The sequence below is a fragment of the Somniosus microcephalus genome, chromosome 21, assembly GCF_052327205.1.
Source record: "Somniosus microcephalus isolate GS21.2 chromosome 21, FLI_Smic_1.0, whole genome shotgun sequence".
Classification (NCBI taxonomy): domain Eukaryota; kingdom Metazoa; phylum Chordata; class Chondrichthyes; order Squaliformes; family Somniosidae; genus Somniosus; species Somniosus microcephalus.
Genome location: NC_141007.1, coordinates 49,102,559 through 49,115,253, shown reverse-complemented (window position 1 = coordinate 49,115,253; position 12,695 = coordinate 49,102,559). Strand labels below are relative to the sequence as shown.

The 12,695-nt window shown below is 40.9% G+C and overlaps 1 protein-coding gene across 6 annotated transcripts in view; it reads right to left on the bottom strand.

Annotated features, from left to right (window-relative positions):
• rbfox3a (RNA binding fox-1 homolog 3a) overlaps window positions 1–12,456 on the bottom strand; it is a 538,927-nt gene extending 526,471 nt beyond the window's left edge. For 4 of the 6 annotated variants that reach the window (XM_085963564.1, XM_085963569.1, XM_085963566.1 and 1 more), the window contains exon 1: window positions 11,543–12,456. In XM_085963564.1, the coding sequence (XP_085819690.1) occupies window positions 11,543–11,560 (18 nt within the window). In that variant the 5' untranslated portion in view covers window positions 11,561–12,456. The remainder of the gene's footprint in view (window positions 1–11,542) is intronic. The other 2 variants (XM_085963568.1, XM_085963567.1) reach the window with 1 other exon arrangement.
• Between the last annotated feature and the right edge of the window lie 239 nt (window positions 12,457–12,695).

Here is a 12,695-nt window from a genome sequence, read left to right as displayed (position 1 = left end):
AAGACGAGGAGGGATAGTTTACCTTTGTCGCAGTCACAAAGGATGTCATTTGTGACTTTGATGAGAGCCGTTTCAGTACTGTGACAAGGGCGGAATCCTGATTGGAGGGATTCAAACATGGAGTTCCGGGAAAGATGGGCTCAGATTTGGGAGGTGAACAAATGTTCAAGGACTTTGGAGAGGAAAGGGAGGTTGAAGATGGGGCGGTAGTTTGCAAGGACGGAGGGGTCAGGGGTTGGTTTTTTGAGGAGATGACGGCAGATTTGAAGGAGAAGGGGACAGTACCCGAGGAGAGAGAACCGTTAACAATGTCAGCTAACATGGGAGCCAGGAAAGGAAGTTGGGTGGTCAGCAGTTTGGTGGGAATAGGGTCAAGGGAGCAGAAAGTGAGTCTCATGGACACCACCCGTTTTCGGGCCATATGCAATTTTTAGGCCATAGTAAACAATGAGGAGGATGGAAACAGGAGGACATAGACAGACTGCTGAAATGGGCAGACACATGGCAGCTGAAATTTAACGCAGAGAAGTGTGAAGTGATACATTTTTGTAGGAAGAATGAAGAGAGGTAATATGAACTAAATAGAACAATTTTAAAGGGGGTGCAGGAACAGAGAAACCTGGAGGTGTATGTACACAAATCTTTGAAGGTAGCAGGACAAGTGGAGAAGGCTGGTAAAGCAGCATTTGGGATCCTTGGCTTTATTAATAGAGTACGCTAAACCTTTATAAAACACTGGTTAGGCCTCAGCTGGAGTATTGTGTTCAATTCTGGGCACCTCACTTTAGGAAGGATGTCAAGGCCTTAGGGAGGGTACAGAGGAGATTTACTGGAATGAGACTAGGGTTGAGGGACTTCAGTTATGTGAAGAGACTGGAGAAGCTGGGGTTGTTCTCCTTAGAGCAAAGAAGGTTAAGAGGAGATTTAATAGGGGTGTTCAAAATCATGAACCGTTTTGATAGACTAAATAAGGAGAAGCTGTTTCCATTGGCAGAAGGGTCAGTAACTAGAGGACACAGATATAAGGTGATTGGCCAAAGAACCAAAGGCAACATGAGGAAACATTGTTTTACGCAGCGAGTTGTTATGATCTGGAATGACTGCCTTAAAGGGTGGTGGAAGCAGATCTACCTGTCAAAAGTGTGAAGGGGGATTCCCTTCTCCCATTGGCGCGCCTGGCCCATGTGATCCCAGGGACGCTTGCGAACTGCCTGCGCCCCTGGGATACCTGGGCCTCTGTGCGCACGCACCAGGAGAGGCCCAGGAGCGGAAGAGTCCGGACCTCGGGAGCCCTCAGGTATGGGCGTAGATTTTTTCCCGACAGGAAGCATCCGCACGCAGGATGCATCCTATCGGAAATTACAGGCCAGTATAATTGCAGATTTATCAACTCTTACAACGAGACACTTTCATGTAATCTATTTTAATGCATCAGACTCAGAAAAATAAATATGGCTCAAACTTTTTAAGCAGGTTTGCTATCTGTCTTACATTTTTGCTCCTAAAAATAATTCTCAGATATTGACAATTGCTGTAATTATGCAGCCACATGCTTCATAACTGTAGACTTCATGGTTGGAGGAGCAATCAGGCCCTAATTCATACACCTTGTAATGCTGTTACTAAACCTTCATGCATTTGTATCAAGGAAAAATAAAAATGAGGGTGCTTTTCTGTGTCATGACCCATCCCCACAGCCAGAGATGTTAGCACTGGCGTGGGATATTTAGTCACAAGGCCTTTGCCGCAGACTTGCATTTATTACTTAAAAATGGCAAACTATTCGTCACATAAGCCACAGGGATGACAAAGTGAAATGCTGTTTCTTCTTCTGCCCTGTCTTCCTCTTCTTGTCTGCTTATTCTCTGTCTCCCCTTTCCTGCATTTCCATCTCTGCAGATCACTTTGCTGTGGGATGTGCAGATGTTTTCTCCTCCTTTCTCTCACTGGAGACTTAGTGAGACAACTGCATAGTAAAGTTAGGCCACCATTTAAAACAGTAATAGAAGCAAGCCCCCAATTAAAACAATAAGGGCTTAGAGTTTTAGTAGAGGGTTTTCATTATTCCTGAGTCAGCTGGGATAGCTCCAGCTCCGTAGGGATCTCTTGCTTTCTCTTACCCTTCAGTACAAGAAAGCAAACGCATGTTGGGAATTACCAGGCATAGTGGACACATGCAGGAGACCACAAACCTCGGAAGGGAGGATGGGAAATTGTCATATCCCACGAGGCTCCCACCAAGTGCAGAAGAGCTAGTCGGTCTGCATGGCCACCACAGTCACATTGCTGCCGCCTGTACAATATAAAGGAGACTATTTCAAAGTCAGATTCAAACTATTCTATTCGGAGGTAAAAGAGAGAGTATAAAAAAATACTGCATTGCAACACTGAGAAAATCACCCTGCAACTTTTCAACTTTCTGAAAACTCATTAATTTTTTTATTTTTATTTTGTCAAATAAAGGAGTAGGCAATAGTCCAGCCAAATATTGACAGTAGATGTGCTTAGTGTGTTGTGTGTTCACTGTGTTGTAAGTGCTGCTTTCCTCCTGAATACCCTAAAGTTAATATTAGTACAGGATTTACCAAGGCCCAAGAGTGCAGTTAGACAGGGTTTATGGAATGGAATTGGCGTAGTGTCTCTAAAAATAGAGTCTGAGCAGCACGTTGACCATGGGAGACTAAACACAGCAAAATCTCGCAGCTAAAACGCCAAACAATCACACAAATTAAACCCCCGCACACAACCTCCAGCTACCCCACCCGACTGACTGCAGCAGATCAAGTGTAATAGCCTTTGCACGTTGATTGCAGGAGACTGAATGTAATAAACCTGCAACACAGGACTTCGGGAGATCGAATATACATGGCCGCAAAGAGATTGAGTGTAGTAATCTCTGTTCATGGACTCCAGGACATAAAGTGTAATAACTCTGTGTTCATCAGAGATTGTGCATTATGTGGTATGAGTCTGGTCTTCAACAGGGCAAAGTCTAGCCTTTGTACTAAATGTCATTTTGGGGTGGTACAATAAAGAAAGTTTAAAGACCTATCCTAATTTATAGCTTGGTAACACTTTCTACCCTTAGTTCTCCTTAGTTTTTGTCCTAATCACTGTTAGAACACTGCCAGGCAGTTGATCGAAATACTCAATCTTCTGGTTACCGTCAGTATAGCGAAATACACCAAGTGCTAGGCCACTAGGTTTACTCCTCTTATTCTGCAGTCTTACATATCCTGGGACAATTCAATAAAATACTTGGAAAAATGAACATTTAATTGAACCAGCTCATAAAAGAAATCAACCCTGCTTCCAAACAAAGTCGGGAATGGAACATTTTTACTTTTCAATTTGTACATTTAGGAAAGTTTCATTCCACAGATTCTAAAGCAGTCTCTTTGCAATTTAGTTTGTAACCAGCTAAAATCAGCAGTATTTTATGCTGCATTTATAATACTGAGCTGCTGCTAGAGGAAGCACTGACCCTGCTGTCAGTGCTGGAACATAAATAAGGTGCCACTGGCAGCACAGATTATCAGCTCAAGAGGTGGTTTCCCTGTTGTCACCAGAGACACCCGACAGCTAGCGGCAAGTATCACAATTCTCAAATCCGCCCCACAATGTAAACGCAGCAAATTCTCAAGCACCAGCAGTGAAAAAACTTGCTGAGCTGCTTCAAGTAGAAAGTTCAGCAATATATCTGCGGAGTTAGTCCTGATATTTAAACCTCTGACTTAATGTTGTTACTCAGTCAAAATATATTTTTTGTCATATACTGAGTAACTTTTGGCCAACTTGAATCTTGTCCATCAAAAAGTTTCAAACCTTTGAGACATTTTATTTGATGATCTATTTTATGTCTCGGCCATCATCGTTCATGCACAATTTCTCACCAACAAAATCCTCAGAACTGAGATGTGGGAATGTACGGAAGACGATTCTGTATGAGTGGGACTGCAATGTCAGCTTGACGGGAGGCTGTTTTCCACTATCAACACGAAGAATCAAAGGTTAAAAAAAAACTGCTTTTAAATGGGGAAGATTTCAGTCCAGAAAGGGGTAGCAGACTGTCCTCTAAGCAATGTGAACACGGAAAATTATTATTCCATGTTGCTCAAGTTCTTGTCCTTCAACGTCTTATGTACTATTGCAGACTAGTTTTATGTAACCTGCTGTATTGTACTGATTGTCTATGGCTTCTTAACCCAAAACGATGCCACAGTGTAGGAGCAAGTGGATGATTCTCAAGCTTTCACGATTTGGTCTATTCAGTAGGATTAAAAGAGCATCAGGAATTTGTGGCTTGCACACCAGAAATATCCATACATAAACAGGGACCACATTTTGCGAAAGTGCGGAAAATGGCAGTGGAGTGAGTGAAACTGCAAATCTCAAAGGTTCTGAGTAGTTACGAAGACTATCTAAGTATATGCAGCTGCTAACAACCTTTCTTTTCCTTTCTTCATCCCAACTTTCACCCTCTTTTCTCCTGAAGTCAGGAGCTCGTCCTGTGTCCTGGCTCTACAGCTGTCAGCAGTTCTTTGGCCATTTTCATGTAATAGTCTATGAAGGAAGGTGTGGGAGACTACATGACCATGGGCGGCATCGTAGCTTAGCTTGATCCTGTCCTCTCCTGACATTCACGTGTATCTGTACTTTCTGGTATAGTGAGCAGAGAAGTAGGACCCTGGTTGATTTTCCCCTCCGAGTCTGGAGGCACTGAATCCAATTAGGACATCCTACTTCCACCCTGACTGAGATTGGCAAATTCATTGCAGACCAGGAATCACACCTGGGTCCTGCCTGACTTGTATGGCCCAGGGACAACAACAAATAAGCTGGATCCTACCTGATCTGTATAGTCCAAGATTATAGTAAGTTTGCTACTATTTTTAATACTTCCAAATCATATTTGCACACAATAATATCCAGTTTGCAGCCAGAAAATCCTAATAATTCCACCTTAAAAGGAATGCACCTGCATCTTAGTTGAATTAACAGCCACAAATAAACTGCCCGATACTTCAGAATTAAAAGTAGGGTGACAGCCCAGAAAGCCATGGAAGAACAAAGCCTCGTCCTGGTGTCAGAATTCACTAATTAACACATTCAAACTTCCAGTGAAATCTCCCTGGTTTGTCTTTTCCCCTTTGCTCTGCCATGCTGCATCTTTGCCAAGTAGTTACGAACCGCAGTGAGTAAATATCTCATTGTGACAGTCGCTAACATGCTGAACAGTAATGGAGTCAGAACAGAAACAGCCACTTTTAATCAAACCTGTCATCATTTGTTTTTCTCAACACGTTGAAAATGCCATCCTCTTCCACACCAGCACATTACTTATACAGTGCAGCAGAGACTGGGAGGAAGCTCCTTGCAATAAGCTTAAACCTCCTCATCTTGCTAACAAGGGACAGACGCAGATTGGTGTCTGGAAAACACAATGGCCACGCGCTGTAATGCATGTGAGCGACTGAACATTACAAGACTGACTGGCAGAGTGGTGCTGGCTCACTTCAGGGTGTGGGTGGTGTATAGGGCCTTTCTCATCGTGTAACAAGCGTGCAAAAATGTGAGATTAAAGATGACACTGAAAGCACAACCCACCCTCATTATAAGGCATTTTGTTAAGGCACAAGCTTTGCTAAAAGGCTAATGGTTTTTAGGTCCCAACTTTTTCATTTTGTCTGTCGAGGGACATTCGGTATCGTATGCTGCTCATTAAAGCTCACGGATGCCTGCCTCCAGAGGACCATGTTATAATGAAGGTGGAGTGCAGCTCACTGATCCTATCAGCAGTTCAGTCATCTTATTTCTGAATGTATTTTAAGTTGTAACGTATACTTTTGAGTAACGTATACTGATTGAAGTCACCATGCTGTGAGACTATATCATAAACAAGTCTTTATCTGGCTCAGTACCCAAAGGAAGTTCCTAAGCACTTAAGAAAACAGAGGTTACAATGAAACCACTAACTGGTCAACACTCTCGAGTACTGCAGGTGGCTTATGGCTCGGAGCAATTCTCAAACTGCAGTCATACGGTAAAGTTGTGGTTTATTTTTTTTTTACAAACTTTTGGTCTTTCATTTTCAGTGACGTTGTGTCCTTTTTTTAATCTTTTATTTAAACCAGAAGACAGAGGAAAATAAATAATGGTAAAAGGCAGACGCATTCACGTTAACGCAGCACTGTGATAGATGCCAACAGCATAAAACATTAAGTAGAGAGTGTGATTAATTATTCAATTAAATAATTATTTACTCATCTCTAATGAGTTTGCACGAAAGCATGATTTTTATTACCAAAGCTGTGGTCAGTGCTCAAAAAAGCATTCTCTTCTACAGCAGATATGAGAGTTCTTTAATCAGAATTTCGAATAACACTTTGAATGAATAACAAATTCAGCACATTAACCAGCAAAATCACTACAAAACACATCACCAGAAATCAGTTTTGGTACTCTCAATCTATTTTCCAGTACACACACAAGACGACCATGTAAACGGCTCTAAAATTGGTTGCTACACAAGCCATAATCTAGGAGTTTTGTTCAGCCCATAAGAAAAGATGTTGCAAGTAACTAGTGCAGGAGTGGGTGGTCTTTGGGGTTTACGTTTAGGCGTATTGTTCTCACACAGCCCTTAATTCCACTTGAGCCGTGAACCCCTGGTGTGGATGATACAAACTGAAAGGCATTCAATTTCACAGCACAATGGTGCTTAGTACAGTGAGGGATAACAGTACTGAAAAAATGTACAATATTAAAGTATATAGATGGGTACATCCACGATGTTCTTCCTACTGAAGTACGGGTTATCTCGTCCTTAAACATTATGCAGATTAGAGGAAACAGCTATGTATGAAGAAATACCATTTTCTTTTGTGATTCTCTTGTTCCTGCTCTTCACAGCTCTTGTTTCTACTTGTTCATTATTTCTTACTATCTCATGTTATCATCTCTCTGCCTCAGTCCTTCTCTTGTCCCCCTGTGCCCTCAGCTCAAATTCTGCTTTCAGTAACACAGATCCTATCTGGAGGCTTTCCACAGGTCACTCTGTTATCGCTGTTAACAGGGATTACATTCTTGCTCAGAGCTCTGCTGTGATAATGTTCATTTGTACTATTAGGTTACCATTCGGAGACTCTGTGAAATTGCAGCTCGCAGCAGAATGACAATTTCACACTCTAATGTCATGAAGAAACCAGCAGATAATCGATGCTAAATGAATTATGACATGTATTTTGATTACTTCAGGAAACTGTAAACATTATGGTGTGATGTACTGAAATAGCTGCTCATATTATCATATTATATCATGAGCCTTAACAACAGAACTGCAAGTTTCCTGCCGTTTACAGTCTGTAGCCAGTGAGCCAAACAAAACCGAGGTCCCTGCCTCCAGACTGCTTTGCATTTTCTAGTTAGTGAACCTAATAGCAAGAATTTGATTTTCTCGGTCTTTTTTGCATTCTGTCCCTCCATTCTTTCCCCTTTGTCTCTCTCTCTCTCATTAGCTCTCAATTTTCTCTTTCTCATTCATTAACTATGTTCGTATCCCAAGGGAATCATGCGTGTCTTTACTGGGGGGTAGAACCCCGAGGCATTACTTAACAGAGCGGCACAGTACTGATGAAAGATCTGATCAAGCAGCAGAACTAGAACCATGCTAGATGCGCTACCAAGCAGGGTAATGAGGCAGGGATTTGGAAATGGGACACAACACCTGCAGCCTAGCATCTTTAGGTCTGCGACGAGTTTGAGAAAAGACAGAGATAGAGCTCTTGTCATCTGTGACCTTTATGATATTGAATTAGAGTGAGGGCATTTCTGAAGCTTAGCCTCGGTGCTTGAACAATATTGGGGCGGGGTGGAGACATTCTAGTTCTCGATGCAAATTCTCATTCCTTGGTGCTCGTACATAAACTGTCCAATGTTATACCAAAGAGCTAATCCACGCTGTACAGGTTAGTTTTAAACCTTGTATGGATCCTTACACACTCCAGTCTGTGGTGTGCCTTCTACATGGGCCATAATTCAAGATCTGTTCTTGACCCTAAAACAGAATAGATTTAGAATCTGGGAGCTGGATATTGCACAGGACATGCACTGCCCAATACTGAAAAATCATTTGACTTTCTCTAAATGATGCAATGTCTGTTTGGTACAGTTGCCACGCCATGTTTTAGAGCTAACCAATTTTGTCTGCGTTTTATTACTTTCCTATACTGCAAAAAAAAACAAGAGAATGACGACATTCGCAATTTTGTTCCGAATGAGAAACAGAACTGCGCTATCAAAAAGTATGAAACAGGCACAGAACTGTGTCATGGTTTTTTGCTGATTTTGATTTTCTTTACTGAACCAGTCATATTTCTTAAATTGTGAACCAAAACAATACCATTATATACCCTCTGATCTCGGCAAAATAATGGAACAAACAACACATATATTAATAAAGAAACAGCTTCATATTTTGTGAAGGAAGCAGCTTCACACTGCTGTCTCAGAAACATTGGAAGCCCAAATATTTTGTAGACAGTTGTGCTGGCGTGCGATTAGCTCCTTGACGGAACGGTCGCTCTTGTATAGAAATATAAAGAAGCAGTTTTTCTGTAAAGTGCCAGATTACTAATAATTATTTAGCAAAATAAGTTAGAGATTTTTTTTTAGAATATCACTCTTAAACCCCTGACAACTCTTTCACTGAGTATATTATGACTACATATGTGAGATGACAGCATGCCAGTGAGTTTGCTAATAAAAGTATATTCCAGCATCCAGTGACACTGATACTGTGAGGGCAGTTAGAAGTTATCAATTCATTGTATTAGGTTGGACATTATGCTATTCTCACATTCAACGTTGATGAAGTGTTGAAATCATCACCACATTCCTCTGTAGACTTTGATTACTATGTATTGGACTCTGCCCTGGCGCTGCACTGAGCAGGATAATAATCATTAGTGTTTTTATTCCTAAACCATTCAATTCATTGCTAGAAGACCCACCAAATCATGCTGGTTATTAAAGGTGCAAAATAAAAAAAAACACAGCATGCACCGAACATCAACATTGAGAACAGAAAGGAAAATCTGTTACAGATTTCAGAATAAATGTGTTTTTGAATGCTTTTAAAGTTGATGTTTTGTTATAAAGGAATAAAACCCAAAGGGGGGCAGTTTCCACTCCCTGGAGGCATACACTAATACAGATGCAAAATCACAGACAAATTGCCCCAATTTGTATCTATGCACAAAACGTCAATTTTGTCATTAAACACTGAAGGATAGAATTATAATACACAAAATCTCTTCTGTTGAGTGCACACACTTCACAGCCAGTTTGAGATCTACAAGTAGAGAAAGGGCTGTCCCTATTTTTAATGTTCAAATGAGTTTGATTTTAGTTTTTTCTTTCTTATTATGTTATCATCCTCCGCATTCTGATCTCTACTTTTAAGTTGCAAATTAGTTCCGAAAACCTTTATTTTAAACTAATGCTCACAGATGGGAACAAGGGGAATCTGAGTCCCAGCTCGATACAGAATCTGACCAGTGCTGTTAGAGAAAAAACAATCTGTGGATATAAAGGGGCCAATATGTCCACTTCTGTCCATACAGTAATTGTAGGCATTGTATTTATTGCATACCTATGCAGACAAGAAAAGGGAAAAAACAGTGCAGAATCTCCACGGGTGCATTTGTAATATATGGGTGTGAAGAGGGCAAATAATGCATTATACACACACACTGTGAACATACCCAATTACAATGATGAAAATACCACTCAAAGTATTTTCAGACATACTGTAGGGCTCACATCACTGCTGTCATCCTTTACAGTCCCAGCCGACTACTCTTTGTAAGTAAGATACTCTGGAAGACAAAAACTTCTGATGACATTTTCCTTGATACCTTTATCACACATTGCATTAATAATTAAAAAAAATGCTTGTTCAGTATTTAAACTAACCCTAAAACCTGTCGCAGTAGTAACAATACAGTGAAATACCTCAGCAGAGATAAATCTCGACAGGCCTGCTGTATACATCAGTACAGACTTGTACTGTCACATCAGGGTTACAACCACAGATTGATTTTAAGATCATTGCTGACTTCATTGAGACACTCTAACTCCCAAACTAGTTCCTAGTTTTGAAGTCGATTTTGACAGTGTGTGCACGGCACATGTACTGATAACACAAAGGTCATAGGAACAGGTACACTGTGAGACCACTGTAGCTCTGTTTCAGGTCTAACTTAGAAACTAGTCTATAACAGTAGCCCCTGTATTCAGCCACATTCTGTAATGCAACTAGAATTATTTCTTCAACACAATTATTTCTTCTAGTCATTAACAGCAATAACGTTGTGATTCTTAAAACTTTTTTTTAACCTTATAATTCCCAAACACCTTTTTTTTAAATTATTTTATTAAGTGAATTATTGATACCACATAAAAGAAGAAAAATTCTTGCTCATAATTATTGTAAAATATCTTTCAAATTTGTGTACATGAAAACATACTGGACATGATCACAGAACAACTATAACAAATTTTAGCAACCATTTCTAGGAGGGTTTTAATTCATTCTTTGAACAGAACAGCCTAGGGTCACAGGTCTAATATAAAACCACGGTTACCAACACCAGACATTTTAATTCCTACCGTATCTCAGTTTTACAAAAGCCTTTGATGCTACCAAGAGGGCAGCATTGAATGAAAAATACTGAATAAGACCAGCATATTTTGGGGACAGGTTTAACCTTAGTAGGAAATGGAAAAAAGGGGGGAAAATTAACACACTTCAGTGGGCCAGACCTGCCCTACTGCCCTTTAATTACACAAGAAATGGTGTCAGTGAACAGAGAAGCCACTAGCTCCACTGAATCTCTGCTTAAATGTCTGCAGAAAGCAACCAAGAGCCAATACATTTGATTACACTCACAGACCAGCCAACTACATTACACTAACAGCCTTGAGACAGCAACTCAACACTTTAACAGAGTCCAAAATTGCCGAACAAATTCACATTCGCAAGAAAGGCCTAATACGCAGATTTTTGTATCCCAGGAAAGAATTCTCCTCAATTCAACAATTAACAAATTGCAGCATTTTTTAAGCTCAACAGTCTGTGTGGGTTTTTTTTCCCCAAAAGCAACAGCTCACTGATCAATCACGTTCAGGCTACCAGTCAAATTCCAGCCAGCTCGCTGACAACTTCCAACTGCATTCGGTTATTGCTGCACTGCACGCTCTTTACTTGCATAGGCACAAAGTTTCCTTCAACACACACATTATAACGATAAAAAGCGTAAACCACACTGTGGCATCCAGGAGGTTTCGTTTTCAAACCTACACATATATTTTAATGCCAATGAATGGGTTAAAAGCAGGCAACTATCAGCATTAACCCTTTTCCTGCAAACTAATAGCCTGTGTCATTCAACATCTGTAATAAATTGCCAGAGCTAACAGTGGCTTTTGAGCAAAGCTGTGAGCTGCTTAATGTGGAAAAACAGTTCCAAGGTGTACCTACCCAGAAATACATCATCATTTCGAAACCCAGGATAGTCAGAGTGTCTTCAATGGGAGGGAAACGCAGGGATACTGCAGCGGCCACCAAGAATCTCTTTCACTCTCTTGTGTTCCCTGGCTCTGACTGAAGGTAGGGTGTTTCTCTTCTTTCTTTTTTTTCTTCTCTCTCACTCCCTCTCTTTGTCTCTCTTCTCTCAGCAGTATTACACTAGCTGTGATCTGCAGCAACCGTCTCCTTTTTTTTCTCACAGCTGAGCTTGTGTGGTCAGAGTCGATCGTGTGGCTCTCGGTTTTTTTTTGCTGTCCCTTATTGGTAGAACTAAATCATTCAGTTGAAACTGAAATCATATGACAGTTTACAGCAGTTTAAGCCATTCCGGGTTTGTGTAGCTTGTTTTTTCCAAACTAACAAGAAGAGCAAAAAAAAAAGTGAGAGGGATAAAAATTGCAAAGGGGGGAGGGGGGTGGGGGAAGGGTTGGGGGAAATTATTGGTTGCAGTAAAATAAAATGCACACAAATGGAACAGATACAAAATAAAAAGCACTGGTTAAACTGAGTAGTACTGTAGTCTTTTTACTGCAGTGTTGTTCAAATGATGGGGCTGCGAGTCTCGGTCTTTCCAAGCGGCCCAATCAGAATGCAGACACTGTGCTGAAGGCTTTGAGATGAGAGACTGCACACATGGTCAGCTGGGGTGGAGGCAGCTTTGGCCAGCTGGCTTGCTTGCTCCCAGGAACACTTAACCTGTGTCAGCACTTTTCATGTAATTCCAGCACAGGAACGGTCCAGCCTCAGAATTACCCACATGCTTCTACTTAGAACCTTTTATCACAGAAATGCATCATGTTTTTCAAGCATGAAGAAAACAACACTTTAAATAATTTAGTGCTAAAGCAGGAGAGGTTGGTCCCTGCTCAGAGGGATTAGGGCAGAAAGTAAAATTCTATACCCAGCTGCAATCTACAGCACGGCAACACATTTAACTTTCACCTCAGTCAGTCAGGTGGGGGGGTGGGGGGGGGGGGATAAAAAAAATAGAAAAAGTAATATATTAATCCATATTAATGCCATTTATTGAAAATGCTAATGTAATTGTATCGACTAAAGCAGCACAACAGTTAGGTGTGTTGCAAAGATTCAAACGGTTGTTTGC